This window comes from Xenopus laevis, chromosome 4L (assembly GCF_017654675.1).
Source record: "Xenopus laevis strain J_2021 chromosome 4L, Xenopus_laevis_v10.1, whole genome shotgun sequence".
NCBI classification, from domain to species: Eukaryota; Metazoa; Chordata; class Amphibia; order Anura; family Pipidae; genus Xenopus; species Xenopus laevis.
This window is the reverse complement of record NC_054377.1, coordinates 41699508-41719690: the sequence shown is the minus strand read 5'-3', so window position 1 is coordinate 41719690 and position 20183 is coordinate 41699508. Positions and strand designations below refer to the sequence as shown.

At 37.9% G+C, this 20183-nt stretch overlaps 1 protein-coding gene across 2 annotated transcripts in view; it reads left to right on the top strand.

The window, feature by feature from the left end:
• Nucleotides 1-20183, top strand: part of rbl2.L (retinoblastoma-like 2 L homeolog) — a 46189-nt gene that overhangs the window by 12423 nt on the left and 13583 nt on the right. Inside the window, exons 1-16 of one of the 2 annotated variants that reach the window (XM_018257832.2) lie at nucleotides 620-748; nucleotides 3421-3549; nucleotides 6312-6472; nucleotides 8851-8915; nucleotides 8990-9173; nucleotides 9268-9428; nucleotides 9824-9930; nucleotides 10603-10706; nucleotides 13476-13613; nucleotides 13728-13892; nucleotides 15139-15247; nucleotides 16670-16909; nucleotides 18061-18311; nucleotides 18474-18650; nucleotides 19456-19527; nucleotides 19726-19828. In XM_018257832.2, coding sequence (XP_018113321.1) covers nucleotides 3432-3549; nucleotides 6312-6472; nucleotides 8851-8915; nucleotides 8990-9173; nucleotides 9268-9428; nucleotides 9824-9930; nucleotides 10603-10706; nucleotides 13476-13613; nucleotides 13728-13892; nucleotides 15139-15247; nucleotides 16670-16909; nucleotides 18061-18311; nucleotides 18474-18650; nucleotides 19456-19527; nucleotides 19726-19828 — 2155 coding nt within the window. In that variant the 5' untranslated portion in view covers nucleotides 620-748; nucleotides 3421-3431. Of the gene's footprint in view, nucleotides 1-619; nucleotides 749-3420; nucleotides 3550-6311; nucleotides 6473-8850; nucleotides 8916-8989; nucleotides 9174-9267; nucleotides 9429-9823; nucleotides 9931-10602; nucleotides 10707-13475; nucleotides 13614-13727; nucleotides 13893-15138; nucleotides 15248-16669; nucleotides 16910-18060; nucleotides 18312-18473; nucleotides 18651-19455; nucleotides 19528-19725; nucleotides 19829-20183 lie in introns of those variants that run through there. The other variant, XM_018257831.2, reaches the window with a different exon arrangement.

Sequence of the window (20183 nt, the reverse complement as noted above, 5' to 3'; positions counted from 1 at the left end):
CATGGTTAGGCAATATGCAACTAATTATAGAAGTGATGGCAATTAAGTAAAATCACAAATAAAAGAGGGGTGGGGAAAATATATATCACTGGCCAATATGCCCCAGCCAGGGCCACAATCTGCCAAGAATCCTTTTTAAGTTCCCATTCCCAGTAGGGAGTTGTGTTTTTTTTCAGGGGTCATGGTCACCACCTTATGTTACCTATTTAAAGGAGAATTAAAGGTAAAATCATTGGGGGTGAAAATTTATTGGTTTTTTTGTGTATCCATTCTGTGTGCATTGTATGTTAGCTATGCAGCAAGAGGATTTCATTTATCTGGTTTTACAGGGCTGAATAACACTGTTAGCAATGTTTTCATCTCAACAGTGCACACGCAAAAAGAATAGTAAAACATAGATTTGCTTCTGACACATTTCATTTTCCTTAAATACTTATGAGGCTATGTTACCTAATGAAAGTTTGTTTTGTCTCTAGTGTTAATTTATTCAGAAAGGAAAATGTTAAATACCTTACATTTAAACTGATTGTCTACTAGGATGACCTTAATCAAGTAAGCAAACTAGCTTGGTGGTTATCTTAGCAACCACATACAGGAGACAAGTTTGGGCTTGTCTATACGCAGCCCACAGACCAATAGGACAATTTTCTAGGCAGCCAAGCCTTTCCACATAGAAATCTGATTCACTCTATCACATTTCTGACTTCAGATACTGCTGCTGCTGTTTTATTCCTGTTCTGCTGAGCTGGTGCGTAACTTACATTTACTAGATGAATAGTGCCAAGTGCTTAGGCTGGGAATGAGTGCATAAACAAGGATGTACTTGTTTTGTGTTAGTCTGCAAAATGTTAGTTTTTGATTTTGATGCACTGATGTCTGTACAGGCTCTGAAATTTAGGAAAAGTCCTTCTAGCTCTTTGGTTTTAAAGGAGTAATCCTTTTAATTGAGAAATAATACTTTTTTTCTATCCTCATAAAGGAATATGCTGTAGCTGTCTCTATAGCAGAAAGTTAGGTCTTTTTATTTAAAGATTAGGAAGATAAGAGAATAATAATAAGATAAGAAAAAACAGCACTGATCATAACCTCTCTCACCACTATCTCCTTGGCTAACTCCTTCCACTTCAGTAGTGACCGGGTGATTTAATCCACCTCTGTTTACCACTGGAAGGCAACAGCAAAATTACCTTAAATCAAAACAGTAAATATAGACCCACTTTTGCTGTAAAAACCATAAACAGCCTATTTCTAGTTTATTTGAATTTAAATCATCATCAAGAGGGGAAGTTCATTATGACTGCCATGGGTCCCACGTTAGATAAGCCACATAGTACAATCACCTGGTATGCGCAGAGGCACATAAAAAAATTTCGCTGCCTTTGTCTTCTTGGAAATAGCTATAGCGGTTTAAATGCCCTTACCCACCTGTAGTTGCTTCCGTTTCATGTGAAACACAAACTTGTGTCCTGTGGCTGCCAGACAAGGAATGCTTGAAATTTAATTTTACCAGTGCTTACATCTCTCTTGAAGTCCAGTTTAAACGAATAGTTCTATTTTTTTTAAATGCTTTCCCTTTTCCTTCTAACAATAACTCCGTACCTTGTATTTTGATCATAAATCCACTGCATACGTCCATGTTTGATTTTTTTTAATGTTTAAAGGGATACTGTCAAGGAAAATGTTTTTTTCAAAACACATCAGTTAATACTGCTGCTGCAGCAAAATTCTGCACTGAAATCTATTGTTTTAAAAGAGCAAACAGATGTTTTTATATTTAATTTTGATATTTGGCTAGACATGATGTCCATTTGCCAGGTGCCCCCAACCATGTGACTTGTGCTCTGTATAAACTTCAGTCATTATTTACTGCTACACTGCAAGTTGGAGGGATATCACCCCCTCCCTCCCCCTCCAGCAGCCCCCTAGCAGCCCATCAACAGAGCAATGGGCAGCTAACTAGACAGCAGCTACCTGACACACCTGCTGAAGGATTCATTTGTATTGCCAAAAGTGCTCCATAGCTCATACCTAGTGGAAGACATGAGAATAGCAATCCAGCTGGAAAAACCCTGTTTTTTCTGCTTGAGCGCTATTCTCATGGCTACCAATAGGTGGCACTAGGGAGCACAACTTGGGTAGAATTGATGGACAATGAGAAGGGGAGAAACAATAGCTGTCTCAAAGCAATTCCATCCTGAAGTGCTGGCTCCTTCTCAAAGTTCAGAATAAGAAAAAATGTTGTTGTTGTTTTTTATTTTCCATCTCCGAGCAATGTAAATATTAATTGATATCACTCAGCAGACTAAGGGCAAAGACACTTAAAGTGCTTTGACACCCAAGGAAGATCACATATCCTGTGGGCAACAAAATGTCTGAAAATACCTTTAATCCAGAAAAATGCGGAGGGCGTAAAACACTTAACTAAATATCCATGCTAATAGTGCATTTACATATTTACACTTTCCCCACATGAACTCCAAATATAAAGCAAAATCAGGTTATTAATCATCCAGTTACACATACACAAACATCACACTTCTTTCTCTTAAAATAACCAATATTTTTTAGGTAAATTTGATTATACCAGATGTTATCCCATGCACATTAAAAATTTGCGACTCTTTTGTACAAGTTGTAAAAACTTGAGCTCCAACTCTCTCAAAGTTGTATAAGGCTGCTTAAAACCATATAATTAAAAACACCCATGCTTCAAGCTTTACATAAAAATCGTATGCCGAAAGAAACTCAAAGAGAGCCCCCACTCCATTATTCTCCACCATTCACCATTTACTGGTCACCTTACTGTCCTGTTGTCATTATTACTTACATGCAACTGGTTTGGGTGGGATCTTCGGCATTTAGCTTTCTCAATAATCTGATGTATTATAAAAGAAAGAAGTGGGATGTGTGTAATTGTTTGAGTGCTAATTTGATTTAATACTGTATGTAGCTTTATTGAACGGAAATTCCTTCTTTTACATATTCCCACGAATAGTACCTAATCTTGGTATGTAATGTGCTTTACATGAGGCAATCCCCATTGTTTTGAAAAGCAGAAGTAGTACATTTGCCATTTCCCTAAAACAACTGATCTTTATGATGTTTTTTTATGTTCATTATTGATTTCTACTCCTGTGGCTTTAGATAGGACAGAATAAAATTCACGAACATTTAGGTAGTGGAAGGCATGGCAATCTATCACATGGCTAATGCAAGTAAAAGTGGTTACGTTTAGGCAGCTATTGGATAGAAAAACACAAAAAATTATCCTCTTGTGGATTTTTTCCTCCTCATAGATATTTAACAGAATAAAAATCTAATTTTCAGAGAAGGCAGAAGAACAGTCTAAACACAAATGTAAATGCACACGTCAATGCTTAATGTTTTATTTTTATTCTTTATTTTATATTTTTGAAACAGGAAACTTTCCTATGATTAGTGATGACTTGGTAAACTCTTATCATCTCTTACTGTGTGCTTTGGACCTTGTATATGGAAATGCCCTTCAATGTCCTAACCGCCGTGATCTTTTAAACCCAAACTTTCAAGGTATGATATAAAATGCAGAGAATTATTTATACTGTGTGTGCTTTCAGAATATGCTTGTGAATAATTGGATGGGCCAACCTAAAAGTTACAGTACGTGGGCTGCTTAGTTTGTGCCTGCAAAGTGCAGTTATAAGACTCTGGAGCCTATGACAGATGGAAATAAAGAAAGAACTAGAGAGGTACATTTCCTGAAGAAAATGTGAGTGGTGCTTGCCGTGGCAAAACTCAGGCCCAAATCTGATTGGCTGTTGTTGCCCCGCCCCTTTTTTCCCTAATTGTGAACCACAGTCACTCAGTGACTAACATACCAAAGTTTGGGAATGCTGTCATTTAATGTGTAAAAATGGCAGCATTTCTATTTTTTTCTATTGAAAATCAATGAATGAAATTTGATTGGTTGTTGGTGGCTCCGCCCACTTTTTCTAAACTGAAGTGGAAACCCCCAGCGACCACATTTGTGATATTCAAGGTCCCTGACATCAATACTGAGAGAATGGCAGCCTTCTTAATTTTTCCCATTAAAACCAATCAAAGAAATCTGATTGGTTGGTTTTGGCTCCACCCACTTTTCTTAATTTTAATCCCAGTCCCCCAGTGACCAACTGTGCCAAGTTTGAGGACCCTGCCATTAACCGTCTAAGAGCGGCAGCAGTTTAAAATTTTCCTATTTAATTGAATGGCTGAAATTTGATTGGCTGTTGTAGACTCCGCCCACTTTTTGTAAATTTTGGCTGCAGTCACCCAGTGACCCACGGTGCCAAGTTTGGGAGCTCTGGCTTTATTACTGTGAGAATTACAGCTGTTTACATTTTCTCATTGAAGTCAATAGGGAAAATCTGATTGGTTGTTTGCGGCTCCGCTCACTTTTTTGGGTCCCCAAAATAGGACAGAAAAGTCACAACACCCCATTCCCGAATAAGCTGAACGGTTTGACACCTCATTCATGGGTCTGCGACAAACTAATTATTCGATAAATTCCCCATTATAAGTCAATGGGGCAAATTTGGGGACCTCTCCTGCCCCGGGGGTAAAACTTATACCCTCGTGTGGGGTATCATCTGACACAGGTCGCAAACCTCTTCAAATGTGGTAAAATTAACGTTTCTACAAGATTCCCTCTCTGCGCTAGAATCCGTCAAAAGTTGGCCTCAATGTTAATCTATGGGACTTTTCGGGGTGGTTAATTGCCCCCGCAAGGGGCAATTAACCACCCACCCCTTAGAAAAGTCATACCACCCCATTCCCGATTAAGCCGCACGATTTGACACCTCATTCATGGGTCTAGGACAAACGGTGCGGGACTAGTTACGCGCCAAACTTTCATACGGAAGAAGAATAAAAATAAGTTTGCAAGATAACAGTAGTGATGCTTTGCTTCGCAAGCACCACTAACAAGGGGCAATTAACCACCCACCCCTTAGAAAAGTCATACCACCCCATTCCCGATTAAGCCGCACGATTTGACACCTCATTCATGGGTCTAGGACAAACGGTGCGGGACTAGTTACGCGCCAAACTTTCATACGGAAGAAGAATAAAAATAAGTTTGCAAGATAACAGTAGTGATGCTTTGCTTCGCAAGCACCACTAATAAAAGTTCTATTGTTCCATGTTCTACCTTAAGTTCTTTTATTTTCCTTCTCATAATACAAAGTGCTCCTCTAATCTCACTTAGCTATCATGTACCACCAAACCGTGGCGTAACTACTGGGGGCCCGGGTGCACATAATTTAGAATATAGAATAATTAAAATATATTTATATAGTTTGCTTCCTGCTTTCACTTATGCAAGCAGAGAGCAGTTCATCTTCCTGTAACATCCTTGGTGAGACAGGCCAGGAATTTTAATGTCTCAACCACTGAACTTCCAAGGTAATCAGGATGACAGAAGTGATTATAATATACAAAATTTAAATAATATACAAAAGTTTGAAAGGGCCGACATCCACACATGTCTGATATATTGGGAGTAGTGTTTTTTTTTTCATATTTCCAGTCCTTCAGCTGCCAGATATCTAACCTTGCAGACTAAGAAGCATTTGAGGAAGCTGGACTGTTGCACCTTGTCCTATATTTTTTAAATAAATAATGTCTCTATAAATATTTTTGCTTTTGTGTTCCTTGTTTTTAATGTTTTTCTTTCTCTCACAGTTTAAATCCACCAATAAATTAACATTCATATTGAGAGAATATGTAATTCTAAGCAGTATTTCAAAATATATTAAAAATATTTAATATATTAAAATTATTTGTAACTGTAATTGTTATTGAAAGCAATATCTGCCTGTTCTGTAATTAATAGATTATTGAAGGTGCATGCAAGGCATTGTGGGATTTGGAGTCTTGGGTGGAGTAGAGCTGGATTCTTCTACATTGCTTAAAGTAGAGTTGTCTGTTTTTTAATAAACAGTTTGGTATTTCTTTAGGGCTGTTTGGTTTAAAACTGTATGTTCTTAGCATTGAAAAACCGAAACAAAAATCTGGCCAATACCCTGATGTTAAAGCCCTGCCCCCCTTTCATCAACAGTCCGCCCCACAATCATTGCTCCACCCCTAGTTTCCCTATAGTCTGGACAAGCTACGCAGATAGAGAAATACTACTTTTGTTTACATACATATTTAAAAATTATGTCAAATTTGTAAATTATGTATTCTAGAAACTTGCGTAACATTTTCTTTCTTGTTTTGGGTGGAGTTGCTCTTTTATAGGCCCATTTACATTTCTGATACATGTGTTCTGAAAAATCTTTCTTACTATGCAGGCCTACCTGAAGATTTTTGCAGCAAAGAGTATAAAGCTCCCTCAGAAGCTCCCTGCATCATTGAAACACTCTGTGGCCTCCATGATGGGTTGGTTCTAGAGGCCAAGGGAATCAAAGAACATTTTTGGAAGCCCTACATACGTAAACTTTTTGACAAAAAGGTACTGAATAGAAGCAAAGTAGTGATACATTGTAGTACCCACAATATATTTATAGTTAGCTTTGTAACATATTAAGTGTGGTTCAGATTTATGAACAGCTTGCAAGTCTATGGAAAATCCACAAATTCAAATGTGCCTCCATAGTTATTTCCTCATAGAGCAATGATCATTGGTTCTAAGTGCTGGTTGGCGTTAACACAGTGAGACAACATAGAACATCAGTGTACTGACTAACGCACAGCATATTCCTGTCAGTTTAGACAGGAAAGTGCTGTCCTAACTTAGAATTTGGGAGCAGCAACCATGGTAATCACCCAGGGGTTTGTGAGATGAATCACACCATTAATTTTAACCCCAAACATTCAGAGTCTGCCCACATTATTTTTGTTATTTGAACAGCAAAATACGCCTTGAGGCTTGAACTGCAGCATTCACAATGCTTCCCGTTCCAGGACTCCCTGTGGCACGAAGGATCACTTCAAGGGGCTACTGTGTAATGTATGATGTAATGTGGTGTATGATGTAATGTATGATGTTATGTATGATCTGCTGTGCATGATGACTCCTGATGCCACAGATATATTCTAAAGGGGGAGGAGGCTCTGTAGACTGCATATATGCATGTGATCCATCTGAACATGCTTCTTCTTTAGGTTCTAAAGTTATGTGTCTGTAACCCATTTTTGGCCACCCCCGTGGTGCCAAGGTTGTATATCACATAATTCTTACCGATGCAGGTCCTGAGTCCCCTTTGCTAAGTGAAAGGTACTGGGAAACTCCTCTCTGGCAGTGCCTCCACCTAATGGGATCCGGGAATACACCTGCGGTTGGCCCATTAGGAAAACATTCAACACACACTTTGCTTTTATAAAAACATCAACTTTATATAAATAAAGTGTAAATTAAAAGTTACGTAAAAACAACATTTACATTATACAATAATGACCCACTCCCATGGGAACCTGTGGCAGTCCATTTCCTGGCCCTCCGTGCCAGGCAAAGTCCCACACTACTCCATTGGAAGAATCAGAGTCTCAGTCCCTTATCCCCAATAAGTACAATAGGTCCCAAGTAGTACTAGCAGCCCAAATACCTCTCCCTCCGGATTTAGTATTGGCTCCCTCGTGGCAGGTATAAACAAAGCCCGTGTCACAAATGGAATATTGCTGGATCCTCTCTTTTTCTACCCTCCCATGGTATCACTCACCCTGGGGATTCACTCAGATGGGTAGGCTCACCCAGATCTGGAACAGGCATCCACAGCGATGAATCCATTCCAAGAACATATGCAGCTTGTATTATCCTCCAGACATAGCTCCCAGCACTGTCTATAACGCAAACACGTAAGATTTCCATTGCTGAACTACAACTCCCAAAACTCTCTCCATAGTGTGAGCACACAAACAAGCATTTCCAAACTCGAAACCCGCATGGTTGTGCTTCCAGGCATTGGAGGATCCTGCCTCAGCCTTGGCAAGCTTATTGAACTCCACTTTAGCATACATTGTGCCGGTTTAGGTTTACTTTCTTCTCAGTGAAACAACAGTCAGCAGCAAGACCAAAACTTAATGAATAATGGTTTTCTGAGCACATGGCTCTCTCTTTTATAGTAAAGTAGTGCAGCAGCGACACCTTGTGGTATCCTCCGGTATCTGCTATGCTGCACCAGCACAAGGGCTCTGGCCCCATTGTCCAGCCCCTGGGAAACCCCATAGCCCAGTCCAACATGTGCTCTGTAGGGAATTAACCCTACGGTCCCTATATGTGAAAGCCTCAGGTGATCCTAGTAGCCCTGGTAGTTCCTGGTACTTAGTTTGATGATCAGAGCCTTTGGTAATTTTGTTTTAGGTGTACCTCTAAGTCAAAATTTGTCAGGCCTGTTAAGGCAGAAGGGCTAAAGTAAGGATTATCAGAGTATGTGATTAAAAAAAATCTATTTACTGGTAGGCTTATAAAAGGATAGATATCTTCCCCATATGGTTGGTCTTCACATCTTAGAGGAATGTTTTGACATCGGTATAGAAGAGTATAGCTCAAGATTTATAAAAACAGATACATTATTTAGACCAGTTTTGAATTTTTGTTGACTCCAAGTACAGTGTATTTGAGTTACTTTATTGTGATGCATGCAAATATTTTATCATGAATTCAAGGTAACTCATTGGGTGAATATCCTAAAGTTTTTCGTGAGATACTTAAAAAAATAAACATGATTGCTTTGTTTAGTTTCGTATTACTGTAAATAAGACTTTTATCAAAGCCAGTTTAACCATGTACTTGATAATTTATTTTGCATGCTGACTAAGCTCAAACCACATTGCATGATGGAAAACGACTAGTTCATTAATCAGATTAATAGTTTATTTTTCTGATTACAGATACTGAAGGGGAAGTCTGACTCTCTTATAGGATTCTTAGATCCAGGAAACTTTGCAGATAGTGTGTAAGTACATTAATCATTAGATCAAAATAAGGTACTTTTGTGCTTATTTATTTAATTTTTTCTTGGGCTTGCAGGAAAGCTATAAATAAAGCATATGAAGGTTATGTGCTGTCTGCTGGGAATTTGGATGAAAGAGTTTTCCTGGAGGATGTGGAGGAAGAAGTTGGGAGCATAGGACGTTGCCTGAATCCCTCATTGGGAATGGAGTCCGTAGAAAGGGCAAACGTAACATATAATCTACAGCAGAACTTTGACAGGGTATGCATAAAAATTCAATTTGCACCAAGTTAGATTCCTGCAGAATAACCAGCATTGATTAAATTTCATTAATTATTCTTCTTATTTTTTAAAGTCTCTTCGGGTCTCCACACCGCTTACCAGATTAAAATACATAAATGAATGCAGCCCATGTACCACTCCTGTGTCAAATGCCATGTACTGTGTTAGCCGTCTTTTCACCATTCTGACTGGATTAAAACCTGCTCCCAGTGAGAGACTGCTGCAAATGCTTAGGTGAGAGATATGTACTAATATAGGGCCAACAGTATATGGTTAGATAATTCATGACAAACTGCATATTCTCAATCAGGGCCGGATTTACATAGTGGGCACCCCTAGGCCCACTGCCGTTCGTCACCCCTGTACCCTCCCCTTTATTCGTGCAAATTTTCACCATCAATGGGGATTGGCACATGGAAATTTAAAAAATGATTGTATCTCCAGCGCATCCCCAGTGTTTCTAAACCAATGTGGGTGTGGTTGGGCAGCATGCCGCCCCCTAAAATCCTGCCGCCCTAGGCCCGGGCCTAGGTGGCCTTTCCACAAATCCGGGCCTGTTCTCAATTACAACCTGGAATTTGCCAGCCCATCTTGCAATCTGATTTATTTATGCTGTGACCATGTCCTAGATCATGTTCCAGAGATCCTACCAAGGCAATATCCCAGCGGCTAAAGGAAATGTCAGAAAAATTTTGTGAGAATACTGTCGGTGAGGGAGAAAACCAGTTCTGCATAGGTCAGTAACAGATTCTTGTGATCTATTTCTTGATCTATTTCTTGAGAGAAATCATTCTGTAGCTGGCATTTGATCACCACCTATCCAAAATATGTTTTAATAGCACACTGTGTGTTTAAATAGCGATAATATATATGAGTAATAGAGAGATAATGGAGAAACACTGTTGCAAACAGGAACCTTCTATTAAAAGCCTTATCTCTAAAATTGGTTATACACTGTAAGTTTCAGCTTAACTTTACCGCTAAAAAACCATATTGTTAGGTTAGATACATACATGGAAAGCAGAAATGGCAAGCTAAAGACTAGATGTAAGGCAGTTAAAATGTTGTTAGTCCTTGCAGGACAGTTCATAATTTCTTACTGTATCACTTTTTCTTTATGTCAGTTGGTGCTTTATAAATTAATAAATGTAATAATAATGGGTTAATGGTACAATTAGCAGCTGTGCACTGTGGGCAAAACATACATTGGCAATCAGATTTTCTAGCTGTCTAGTATGGATGCAGCATCATATCACTGTTTATTTCTATTATGTAAAGGATAGTCTAAAGTAGAAAAGCTCCTGTTCCACTTAATTTCATTTTGTTTTCTGTATTAAATATAGGATAAACAACCAATTTTCCCAATTTTCTGCTTTTAATGAAATACATTTATCATATTTTTCCATAGATATTACAAAAAAGCATTTTTGCCTTTCTGAAGCGCTGTATTACAAAGTATTGGAATCCATTTTTGAACAGGAGAAGAAAAGACTGGGTGATATAGATATGTCGGTAAGATGGGGTGAAGGGTAAAAGTTCAGAAGAAGAGTTGTACCACAACTCTTTGTAATTGCTGTTAACATTGTGGAATTGTGTACATTGTGATCATGTTATCCAATGATGCTTACAATATCATCTTAAAGGGCACCTATAACCTAAAAATTGTTCCCCCCACCAGTGGTATAAGAATATCATGTATGTGTAATGTGTGTTAGAATTGTGTTTGGAATTAACAAATAATTTCCTGAATTTTCTCTCTCTACTTTCAATATGCATCAAGGAGCAAGGAATCACACAGCAGTAGAACTGAGCAGCAATGAACACAATTACTTCATAGATAAGAATGAATCTATGAACTATTGCCTACCATTATCTATTGTATCCTCAAAGACTATAAGCACATTCTGACAAATTAATGTTGGCCAGATAAATTTGTGAATTGATCAAAGGAAAACTATACAGCCAGAATGAATTCTTGGTCATCGGATAATTTCTTTCATCATAAGCAAGCTTTTAAATATTATTTCCAAATTAGCATATATATTCATCAATAAATATTGCCATTTACCATCTTTTACCTTGAGCCACCAATTTGTGATGGTCTGTGTTTTCCCTCAGAGATCACCTGACCGAAAATAATAATAATAATCACGTGTACAATGTGGGAGTAAAAGACAGGGCTCTGTCCATTTACTGACTGATGTGACCAGCACATTTTACAATTCCTGTATAATTTAAAAGCAGAAACAGAGTCCATGAAGGCACTGAAAACCCTACACAATTTCAAGGCCCCGTGTCCAGATAGACTACAAACATAATCTTTAACTCAAATATTCAGTGAGGTTATGATTTTTGCAGCCTTTCCTTCTGAACTTTTCAACCCTTAGACAACCAATACTAGTCCTTAACCCTTTCACTTGCCAAATTTAAGACAGGTGCTGCTAGCTTAATTATACAATTAACCTCTTGGGCGCTTAAACTTTTATGTTTTCATTTTTACACACACGCTCACCAAGTGTTGGATGTGGTTTGGGTGCCACTGTCCCGAACCTGTCACTAACTTAGATATAGTCTTTCAAGTCAGGTGCAATCATTGTTCTCCGTTGATGGCCCGGGTGCTGCGCCCCAAACCCGTAGCTTGGGGAGAAAACGTTACTTTGCAGAGCTACTTTAGGCACGCACTCCAGAGACTCCACGGAAACGGTGTAAGATCAAAAACCCATAATCTTTATTCTAGTTTCTTCAACTAAAGCTATCCACTTGTGGAATAAAGATTACGGGTCCCTTTCACTGCCACAAAACTGGTGCTTCTTTATAACCAGACCGTTTTTGAACATTTTGTGCCTTTTCACTTTAGGGCCATTTCCTGGGGCAAGAGAAAAACAATATATTGGTTTAATAAAACAAACTAAGCTTTCAAAATATGCTGACAGTTTTATGTAAAAAAAATATATATATATCTGACAAATCCAAAATGGGTAAATACGTCTTTCTACTCCAAACTACCCAACTGCAATGCTTTCCTAAAGTTAACAGATTTAATAAAAATGTAAGAAATGTTCTTGTTATATTTTTTTTGTATGGTATGCATACACATTTTCATGGTGATACTGTTTACTACTAACTAGAGAACATTGGATAACTCTTCTAACTACATTTTCTTAGAGTATCAACATCACAGTACAGTACTTTATTTACTTAGGGATAATGTTTTTTTCTGACTGTAGCCAGTTAGCTAGAATGAGCAGCAGCTGGCACTGTGTTGTTACAAAATTCCTTAGATTAGCACATCTGAAAACTAAAAATTATTTACAATTATTACTGTAAATTTCCAAAGTGCTGAGAAAAGCGATCTGACCAATTTTACATTGACTCGTTTTTAAGGTATACACATCATTTAACAATTAACATAGTTATTGAATATGATAAATGGGTCAAGTCAATTTAAAGGTTCCTGAATGTCAGGAGAATAGCACTGACAGCTAGAAAATCTTTGTTACATAATTCAGAATTACAGAATTCTCCAGTCTCAGATTTAACAAATCACCCCCTAAGAGAGATTTTATCACAAAACACAAAATAGGCTCTGTCACCTTTTATCTGAAAGAGAAAGTCATATTTAATACAATATTTCCTTTAAAAATAATTTAGTTATGTGGAAACAAGCACACAAACCAACCAATCATATATAATTTCAATGAAATGTAATTACTAAATGTAATTTCAATTAAAGCCTGAGTTCTCCACTGCAGGTTGCTTACCGTTAACATCAATGGGAATTGCATGGTTGCATTTCCTGCATAGACATACAGGGGCCTAGGGCAGCACATAAGGTTTGCCCCTGGAAAAGCTGCTGCCCTAGGCCCTTGTGTGTCTATACAGGAAATGCAACCATATATATATATATAGTAATAACAAAAACAATGGACAATTGGGACTAAATCTGATGGCATAGCTGGGAGAGGGTACTCCAGTGCTAGGCAATTACACATGGGCAAAAAGACTTCATATGCATGCACCATCGGTTTGGAGAGGAGGTGGTCAGGGAACTATTCCTATGGCAGCAGCAGATGTAAATCTGGTAATGAGGAAGTGCCAAGAGTTGCTGTGTACCAGATCGTTTTAACTGTGGCTTGTGGGTCCAGGAAACACATATCATGTACATTGCTTGTGTAAACATTGAAGGGGAAATTCTAAAACAGGGTTCGTTTTAATTACAATATCCTTTTTAATGGTTTTTAGAATATTTCATACTACTTAAATGAACTTGTTTGTTTGCAGAGCATTCTGGAACAAGATGTTTTTCATCGCTCCTTGATGTCTTGTTGCCTTGAAATCACTATATTTTCTTACAAGCGTCCTGGAAACTTCCCCAGTATCATTGCCATGTTTGGGCTGGCACCATATCACTTTTACAAGGTACATTTGCAGATAATACAATACAATATTATTATTTGGCAATCTGTTCTTTCCCTAGCTTTCTTACACTTAATAAATATCCCTCTTATGTTTCCTTTTTTTATTACTTGGAAGGTTATTGAAGTTGTTATTAAAGCAGAAGAAGGCCTGTGTCGGGAAGTGGTGAAGCATCTTAACAACATTGAGGAACAGATTTTGGAGTGCATGGCATGGACACATGATTCACCTTTGTGGGACAAGATCCAAGAAAATGATGGAAAGATCCCACTATGCGAGGAGGTACAGTTCAGAGGATGTACAAAATTTTTAAATATATTTTACTTTAGAAAATATGTTTTCATAGATGAAATTTTTTAAAAGTTCTATAGAAATTTTAAGAATGCTAGTTTTGCTGACCTATTCAGTATCGATGGTTTGCAGCACTCAAGCCAAAATGACACAACGAAGCATGGTTTTCTCTAGACCTTCACAGTACAGATTTTGGTGCTATTGCTATTCTATATCTGTCAAATCTACGTGGTTTCTCTGGAGTTACTCAGTTTTAAAACCTTTCCCCCTGGCCTCACTATACCGTTCCCCCAAGTTTTAAAATTCCCCATCATAAGTAGATGTCCACATGCACAGTAAGCCTTGAGTGCCATGGAAGGGCATATGCTGTGATGTCACATTAAGGGGTCTATTTATTATGCTGTGTAAAATCTAATTGTTGATTGGTTGCTCTGGACAACATCACTGGCAATGAATGCTTCAATCCACTTTTTACACAGCAGGATAAATCGTGATGTCAATTTGCCACACCAATGTTTTCACTGGTGCATTTCTCACGCTTCTTGTCATGTCATCTATGCTGTTTGTTTCCCTTTTTGATTGTACTTGTAAGTATTAGGAAGTAATTGAAACGTTTGCCCTGTTTTGCACTGTGAAGCTATTAACACCTTCAGAATGTCATAGACTCCTTGGTGACCTCCTTGACTAGTCTCCTTCTTGCACAGAATATTTTGTATTTGTTTGATGTAACTCTACTGCAATGAATATCTATTAAATTTCTTGCATTAATTAGTTGGACCTTCTAGATGCATGTGATTTATACTACAGGGATAATGGGATTACTTATCTGGAAACCCATTATCCATAAAACTCCAAGCCGTCTCCCATAGAATCCATTTAAAAAAACATTTCTATTTTTTTCCCTGTAATAAAATAGTAGCTTGTACTTGATCGAAACCAAGCTGCAAGAATTCACATTGGTGCCAAAGCAATCCTATTGGATTTACCTATATTTAAATGATTTTTAGCAGACTTAATGTAGGATGATCCAAATTACAGAAAGATCCCTTATCGAGAAAACTTCAGGTCTCACGTGTTCTAGATAATAGATCCCATACCTGTACAAATGACTTAAAAACCCTTGAATCACTGCCATTTTTTGAAAATTTTGAAGTGAGGTCATAAAGCAGCATAGTCTTTTTCAATGGATTTATAAGCAGATCTAAAATTAGGTTTTCTTTGTATTGTTTGTATTTAGGTCTTGCATCCACAGCATTTTGAGAAATCTGGTGGCAATGGTACTACAGTATCTCTTACCCCAAGAAGAAAAAATGAGATAAGAGCTGATGCTTCAGGTTTAGGAAGGAGTAAGTAAGAGGTTTCATTGTGTGTAGAGTATTTATTATTAGCTGTTTATAGTGCTAAGGCTATGGGCAGACGGAACATTGGCTCCACTGCTCACAATCTGCATATTTTTCTCAGGCTAAGAGAAGTAGATAAGCTCTGTGTCCCATCCCTGCTGATTTCAATTAGATCCGCTTGCATGCAGGCACATCCAGCGAAGGTTTGCCCATATACGCAAAAGCAGGGCTTTTTAGGCCAACCTCCGTTGCTCTGCATGTGTCTGCACTTATCAGAAGTGGTTCAAATGAATGTAGCTGGGGCACAGAGCAGATCCAATTCTCTCAGCCTGAAGAAAATATGCAGGCTGGGAACAGGGGAGCCAAGGCTCCTTGTGCCCATAGTCTAACGAAGTGCTTTACAGAGATTATACATGATTTACATCAGTCCCAGCCACAGTGGAGTTTACAATCTAAGGTCCCTATCACATTTACTCACAATAGAGTCAGTTTTATTAAGAGCCAGTTCTTTTGCCTTTATGTTTTTGGGGTGTGGGAGGAAACTGCAGGACCAGGAGGAATGCCGCACAGACATAGCTGCCTATGTACAAATGCCGTAAACAGATTTGATCAACTACATATATTAATAAAAATGACTCTTTGTTCTGTAACTGATTTGAGGTAAATGTATTCTGTAATGATGCAGTCTGTTGTGTCAACAGTTTGTATCAATACAGTCCTGATGTCCACTTGATATTCTTCTGAAAAACCCCCATAATATACAACATTGAACGTTTATTACTGAACACTAAAGGTAGTATTGATGAGTGCACACTTACATAGACACTGAACTAGGTTTACTCATGTTATTATGTAATGGATATCATCTACTCTTCTTCTTTGTGGTTTAATCACTACTGAAACTTCTCAACCGTGTTTGTTATACCCAAATAAAGATTACAAATTGGTGGGATATCTGATGATCAACCAATAGTACTTTAAAACTATTAGATGCCACCACTGCACCATTAGTGTCTGTACTACTCATCATTAAAATATTGTATTCATTAAAAAATTAATTTTGGGGTGCCACCTCCTCTCATTTTATGTGCCTATTGGCAGTACCATGCTGGCTCAAAAGCAGATACTACTACTGCTATCTTATTTTACACTTATTCATACACAGCAGAACTTAAGGCACTGAATCCTGGTACATTTGTGGCAACATTCTTTCTTATTATTTAAGAAGTTCGTTTTATCCGTAATTCACCATAAAATATATGCATTTTCGGAGCTATTTTACTATTTGTCAGAATATAATATTGCTAGTTGTGTTTTTTGTGTTTCTTCAAAGTCAGAAATACAGGATTATTTAATATTGTGTTTTTAAGAGTAATTGTGTTATGTAAAATCTGTGTTTTTATTGTTTGCTTGTTTTTCTTTCTGCAGGTGTTCCCTCATCCCCAGCCACATTGTGTGATAGATACAGCTCTCCTGCCACTGGTCCAGTGCGTCGGCGCCTCTTTGTAGACTCGGATAGTCCATCGGAGGCAGGGAGCCCAGCAAAGGCTTCTCCACTTTCCACTGATACTGTACCAACTCCACCTGTTCCTGGGCAGACTTTGGTAACCATGGCTACTGCAACTGTCACAGCAAATAATGGCCAAACTGTTACTATCCCTGTGCAAGGTGAATATACTGTGTTTCCTGCAGGAATATAATTTTGTTGAAATGCAGTTAGATTATAAAAGTCTTGTAAATATTATTTTATGTCATTAAAACTTTGCCAATATTTTCATGGCAAATTTCCAGCTGTTGGTGAACAAACTAGATGGCATGTACTGCAGACTAGCAAGGAAAAACCACAAAGCTATGTACAGTTCTGTGCTTACCATATGTAAATCTTGGCTCACTGACTCAGTTCCATATGATCCCATTACCCTTGGACTACCTATCTTTAGACGAGGCTGTAATTCCACCTTGTGTGGGAAATCAAAGGGAAGAGAAATCACACTGTTTGTCAAACATTCATTATGTATGGATGTAGGAACTGTAGCCAATCTTTGCTGGTATAACTGGTGATCAAATGCAGGCATTTCTTTCTTCCAAGGGAACTGAATTGTATAAATAATAAATGCTTTTGGCAATCTGTTTAATGAGATCTCCTAACTACAAATCATTTTATTCCGTCCCCTGTTTTTTTCTGGTGATTCTGACCATTTCACTCTACCTGAAGAAAGTTCATAATAGGTAAATGCAAGCTGTGGAAAGCAGACGATATGCTGTAGCTTTAACTGGTAAACAGTTGTTGAAGTTAGCAATGAATTGCATTCACCAAAATCTACACATTTATTTTTGTATCATGTAATATATGTAGATCACGTACATGCTACACTGAAGGTAGCAAACACATAATTATCTTAATGGGTATAGCCATATACATTCAACAGATATTTTTGGACTGCAACTCTCGTTTGCTTTGTTATTACTTTATATGTTAATGCTTGTTAGATGTTGTAATTCAGTAGCATCTGGAGACCCGAGGTTCAGAAACTGGTGGTTACATCATACTTAAGACCTTGCAGCTTGTCATTATGACTTACATACTGACTATCAGCTTCTGCATTGTACCTGGTCTTGCTGAGGAGAATGTTAAGGAGTTGTGCTTCTCTGGTCTGCACTGTTGTTTTCTGATATCTCACATAAAGTTACTGTAATGTGTCCTGTTCAGAACCTGAATAATATCACTGTCATCTTTGGTTTCTTCACAAAAATGTTTATTAAGATATCAGTGAGTTTGTCTGATGTTGTGTTTCTCTTTGTCTGATACCTTTGCGTAGGTATTGCCAATGAAAATGGAGGAATCACATTCTTCCCAGTGCAGGTCAATGTAAGCAGTCAGCCTCACACTGTAACCAGCTCTGTGCCACCCCTCACTGCTCAGGCTCTTGCAGGCCCACTCAATCCTCAGCAGATTCAAGTCACAGGTCAAGTCACTGTTCCACAGCCAGGATCTCCTGGTCAACAGAATAAGCAGAATCTGACCAGCAAACTGAAGAAGGCCGGCTCCTTGACTCTCTTCTGTAGAAGGGTAAGACCTAAATCCAGGTTTTGAGTTAAACCCAAGTTTTTCAGACATAATTCAAGCCAATGATCAATTCTGATTCAAATGTGTATTTTGTTTCAGCTTCTTGATCTAAATATGGCTTTTTAAAACATTTTAATTCCATCCTCCTATCTTCCACTATACAAGGTGTACCATTTAGCCAGCATCCGTCTCAAAGACCTTTGCCTGAAACTGGATATTACAGATGAACTGCGGAAAAAAATTTGGACTTGCTTTGAGTTCTCACTTGTCCAGTGTCCTGAACTGATAAAGGACCGACACTTAGACCAACTGCTGATGTGTGCTGTGTATGTGATCTCCAAGGTGAGGACTGTGCTTGTGTTTATGGAGGAAATAGAGTTTAAAGTAATATTTCACATATGAAGTGAAATGTTTCATTTAATTAAAGTGTCACCTACACATAAAAAGCTGCATAATCAAAGTCCTTTGGAAATTAAACATGGAACACAAATAATTTTTTTCATTAAAACATCCATACCTGTTATAAAGGTGTTTAAATATCTGAGCTATCAATCAAATATTATGTGCCCCACCTCTGTGCCTGATGCATAGAGGTGGGGCAGTAAATTACTTTCACAGCACTTCCTACATATCACTGCACTTCTCACACTTCCCCTTCTCTCCTCAGGCTCTATAATTATGTAGGACACTGTGCATGGGCATTAGGTCCCCCATTCTGGTGCTTACACAAGATTTTGGGGTGAATTTATCTTAATAACAGTTACCACAAAATGGCTCCTTCCTGCTTGCTGTGAAAACAAAGGAAACAAAATTTAAATAATACATATAGTGCAAGTAAAGTTTATTTTGTTCAACTAACATGATAGAAAATAATTTGGAATTATTTTTTAGGGAGACAGGTGCCCTTTAACTCAAGTTCATCCAGTTGGATTTTTATGTGTTTCATCTGTACTAAGAAATATATAATTCCTGTATTCACTAACTGCAGTTATGCCTCTTAATGGAAGTGTTCTTAATGGTTTGCAAACTAATAATCTTACTACAGGAACATTAAAACATATAGTGAAATAATAAATCTTTTACTGAATTAAACGGACAGCAGTGTAAATCAGATCACTGATTTTATTTATTTATTTTTTCTGAACAGGTGACCAAGGAAGATACTTCATTTCACAACATCATGAAGTGCTATCGTACACAACCACATGCAAGCAGCAATGTATGTGACTCTGTACAGTGTAAAAATGAGTTTGTGTGTAACTTGCTTTGTAGTGTTCCTAAATTCAGATGCTGATGGAATCAACATCCAAAAATATTGACATGTGAAAAAAGATAAAATAAGATTTGTTAACGTGCCTAGGCATCCAAATTCTTATATAGTAACTATAACTGTTTGTTTATTTTTGTAACCCTGTAGGTATACAGAGGCGTTCTCTTAAAGAAAAGAAGAAGAAGGCAGTCAGGAAGCAGTGACCATATCCTCCAGCCAGGCTCCCCATCAGAGAATACAAAGGATCTCTGTAAGTCAGCTTCAGTTTTGTCAAATCATTAACTATTTTTAAAAGGACAAGGAAAGCTTGATGTGCTTGATGCACTGGCAGCAGACAGGACTTCTAACTAGTAATGCACATGCTCTTACCAATGTGTCCAATAGTGTTTTCCCCTGCAGTTCATAATCAAGCATTGAGTTTTCAAATACTTTGGGAAACATTTCCACCGAATACTTGATCCCAGAGACAGACCAACACTGCAATTTATGCACATGAGCAATACATGCGCAATAGTTGAAAAGTCCATGAGCTGTAATACTGCTGCAAGCTGTTCTGATGATGCAGAGATGTAAGGAACACACATGCACAGAGGAAACACCTGGCC